The sequence below is a fragment of the Otolemur garnettii genome, unplaced genomic scaffold (assembly GCF_000181295.1).
Source record: "Otolemur garnettii isolate 467f Iridium unplaced genomic scaffold, OtoGar3 scaffold00100, whole genome shotgun sequence".
Classification (NCBI taxonomy): domain Eukaryota; kingdom Metazoa; phylum Chordata; class Mammalia; order Primates; family Galagidae; genus Otolemur; species Otolemur garnettii.
In genome coordinates, this window is record NW_003852495.1 from 4,309,790 (window position 1) to 4,313,490 (window position 3,701).

Sequence of the window (3,701 nt, forward strand, 5' to 3'; positions counted from 1 at the left end):
AGCAAAAGCTCTAGCTGTTGTGTTACGGACATATTCATCCATATTATCTATATCAGGTCTCATGGTAGAGATCATAGTAGCCAGACCAGCAGCCTAAAAAGAAAAGAAAAAAAAAAAAAAAACAATCATGAGTTGGCAATATTAATCTTCAACCATTTCTTTCTATAATCAAATAGTTCTGTTAACAGATACAACTTTTTTCTCTAGAAATTTAATGTAAATACCTTTGCTAAATTAGAAATAATCTCTCGGCCTTCCACTCGAGCATAGTAATCTTCATCAATCAAGAGTGGTTCAATGACTACAAGGATCTGAAAAAGAAAAAAAAGAGATGAGCTGTATTTTCTCAACAATTATTGACAAAACATTTATGTACCAGAATTCAACATACAAGAAATTTATAATTATCAGGATTTTGTAAATCAACAGACAAAAACTGTTTAAACCAGCCTGAGCAAGAGTGAGGTCCCATGTTATTACAGGTGCTTGTACCCCAGCTAGTCAGGAGGCTGAGGAAGAAGGAGCACTCAATCTCAAGAGTTTAAGGTTGCTGTGAGCTAGCCAGCACCACAGCTCTTTAGCCCAGGGCAGGAGTTAAGACTATCTATCAATGACAACAAAAAATATTTAAAAACTTTGATCATACAATTTCGAACCCCACATAAAGAAGAAAATTTGAGAGAATTGTTAGCAACACAGGCTAATAATTATTCGATTATTTTGGTAAATAGGATTCATCAGGAAAAAAATATATACACAGACACACACCCCTATAAACATTTTGCACCATAATGGTCATCAATGAAAAAATGGTTCTTAACACTAAATAGCATGGTATAGAATCATATATGTTCTCTTCCTTAATTAATATCAATAAAAGGAGGGGAAAAATATGAATATTTTTTAGTAAGAGGTAAAAATGACAAAAAGTTAGACTTATTATATCTGTATTTGTATGTATATCATGTATGGTTGTGTAAAAACAAGGTCTTTAAGTATATGTAAATTTAACATTGGTTAACTATGAGTATCTTGCAAGGAAATAAATGTTTCTTTCTACCATGAATGAATAGCATCAGCTACTGCTTTAGAATTTTTAACCAGCTTGCTTTAAAAAAGACATGAATTCCTTTTATATTAAAAAATAAAAATACCTTGTGCACATATGGCCGAACTAAGTCATCAAGTTTGTACAGTATTCTATCAATAACTTTCACAAGTAAATGACGCTCTTGATCCTCAAGTGTAGGAGACATTAGTAGAGGCAGAATCTGATTAAACAAAGGACCAGCTCCAAATTCTCGAGCTTTATCAGTAATCTGACGCAATGCAGCCTGGGGAAAAAAGGAGAGTAAAAGGGGTGTCTTCTTTATATAATCAAGCATTTTGAGTGAGCAAATCACTTCAGAAAGATTTTCTATAACTTAATATTTTAGTGTATACTTTTACAGATATTTTACATAGACAGCATGAGCTCATTTCCATTAAAATTACTCCAAAATTTGAGCTCCTATGGAAAAAAAAAATCAGCATTTTCTGTTGATTCTAAGAGGGTAATTTAGTAAAACAAAGCTGAGATGTAAACAATGCAAGCATACATAAACGCCTTCCCCTTCAAGCATGTTCCACCTTTAAACTAAATATAGTGTAAAGACAATTCCTCACATAATTCTACCTTCACACCTTAAGCATGTTTCAAAGGCTGTGTATAAACAAAAAGGAGAATTTCAACTGTCAACATTCATTATAGTATAAAATTCTTTCATTAAAAAAGCATTAAAATGAGCAAGAGAACTCATTTCTACTAAAAATAGAAAGTTAGCTGGGCATGGTGGCAGGTGCCTGTAGTCCCAGCTACTTGGCAGGTTGAAGCAGGAAGATCACTTGAACTCAGGAGTTCGAAGTTGCTGTGAGCTAGGCAGATGCCACAGCACTCTAGCCTAGGCTACAGAGTAAGACCTCATATGTATGGATATATGTATGTATTAATAAATAGGTAGATAACAACAAATTAAATCATTCACATTCCATATACAGGATAAGTCCTCAAGTTACAAGCATCTGACTTAGGTACGATATGCACTTAGAACGAGAGGCTTTTATGGGTAATGGGTAAAAGCATCTGTTCCAACTTACATAAATTCAACTACAGATCAAACCTTACAGAACCTATCTCACTCAATGGGGATCGCCTGTATTTCTCTCATGCTATGCCCTTGGATAAAAATGAAGAGAGTAATTATAAATTCTTAAACATAAAAATAAAATGAATATGGTTTAACCAACAGTACTTAACCTTTCTCATTGGTGGTGTTCCATTCTTAATTTTTAAAAGCAACTTCATTATTTTTCTCTCTTTCTGTTCTTCTGGACTAAGTGTTGATTCATCAACATCAACCTATATAGTAAAAAGAAAACAATTTAAAGGTAGGCTGAAACATTACAATTTATAATACAGAAATAAGATGTAATAATTTCTGCTAGTATCACTTACCAATAATTTATCAAAGTACTGGATATCATCAGGTTTTAAAAATGGAAGATTTCCAGAAGGCTGGTCATTAACACTTTTCATAGTTCTATCTTCAGTTTGCATGTGGAAACCAGTCATACCACCCAAAGGTGTGGGTGTAGCTGTCAGCTTTCGAGCTGGAGTTCGAATAGGAACATAACCAGCTGGAGGAGGAAGGACCTAATAAATACAGTTGTAAGACAGTTTAGAATTGTCTTTTGACTTTATAAAATTAAAGAACATCATGAAGAATAACAAATGCACTTAAAATATTTTATAGTTTGTTAGCTAGGAAGCTTTCTATTTGGTTGGCAACAAGAATTAACACTGATCCCTCTTTTCTATCTTAATTAGAAGTTCAAAATATGTATTTCTCACCTGCTAATTAAGTACATTAAGAAACTTAGGAAATACATGAGGTAGGCTTCTAAAATTCTAATCATTTCCAAACATTAATCTATAAACATGCCATTAAGTTAATTATGTCAAATTATTAGAAGTTTGTAAATTATAAAATCTGAGCCAGCACTTCCAAAAACAGCTCTATTAGAACAAATAGTTATCTCATACAACTGTTTATGAAAGAAATAAACTTGGGTCAGGTGTGGTGGCTCATGCCTGCAATTCTAACACTTTGGGAGACCGAGATGAGAGGATTGATTGAGGCCAGGAGTGGCCTGATCTGCTTCTGTGGCCCAAGAGACAGAGCAAGACTCTATCTCAAAAACAAAACAAACAAAAAAAACCTTGTATGGTGCACATAAGTAACATACAAAAGATTGTATTTTAGTAATAAAATACTGCCATAAACTTTTATAAAAACAAATCTTTGAGTCTAAGACTCTACAAAAATGACTTAAATGTGTAAAAACTACAAAGCCCTGTCACCTGATAAAATCTTAAGCAAAGCCAGTAAAATTTCAAAGAATCGGCAAGGGGATCACTCGAGCTGAAGAGTTTGAGGTTGCTGGGAGCTATGATGCCATGGCACTCACTCTACCCAGGGTGACAGAGTAAGACTCTGTCTCTAAATAAATAAATAAACAAACAAACAAAATCTGTGTCCTAAATACCACCTAATTCACATTCACCGTACCTTATACCCTTCTGGGAACATAGCATCCAATTCTTCATCAGAAAGTGGACGATTTCTCTCATCAATTTCTCTTTCCCATCGCCAAGCCTGAAG

The 3,701-nt window shown here is 33.8% G+C and overlaps 1 protein-coding gene across 1 annotated transcript in view; it reads right to left on the reverse strand.

The window, feature by feature from the left end:
• SF3B1 (splicing factor 3b subunit 1) overlaps nucleotides 1–3,701 on the reverse strand; it is a 43,034-nt gene that overhangs the window by 10,043 nt on the left and 29,290 nt on the right. The window contains exons 9-14 of the mRNA XM_023516889.1: nucleotides 3,609–3,700; nucleotides 2,495–2,692; nucleotides 2,297–2,398; nucleotides 1,155–1,334; nucleotides 225–311; nucleotides 4–93 (exon numbers count right to left, since the gene is read on the reverse strand). Of these exons, the coding sequence (XP_023372657.1) occupies nucleotides 4–93; nucleotides 225–311; nucleotides 1,155–1,334; nucleotides 2,297–2,398; nucleotides 2,495–2,692; nucleotides 3,609–3,700 (749 nt within the window). The remainder of the gene's footprint in view (nucleotides 1–3; nucleotides 94–224; nucleotides 312–1,154; nucleotides 1,335–2,296; nucleotides 2,399–2,494; nucleotides 2,693–3,608; nucleotide 3,701) is intronic.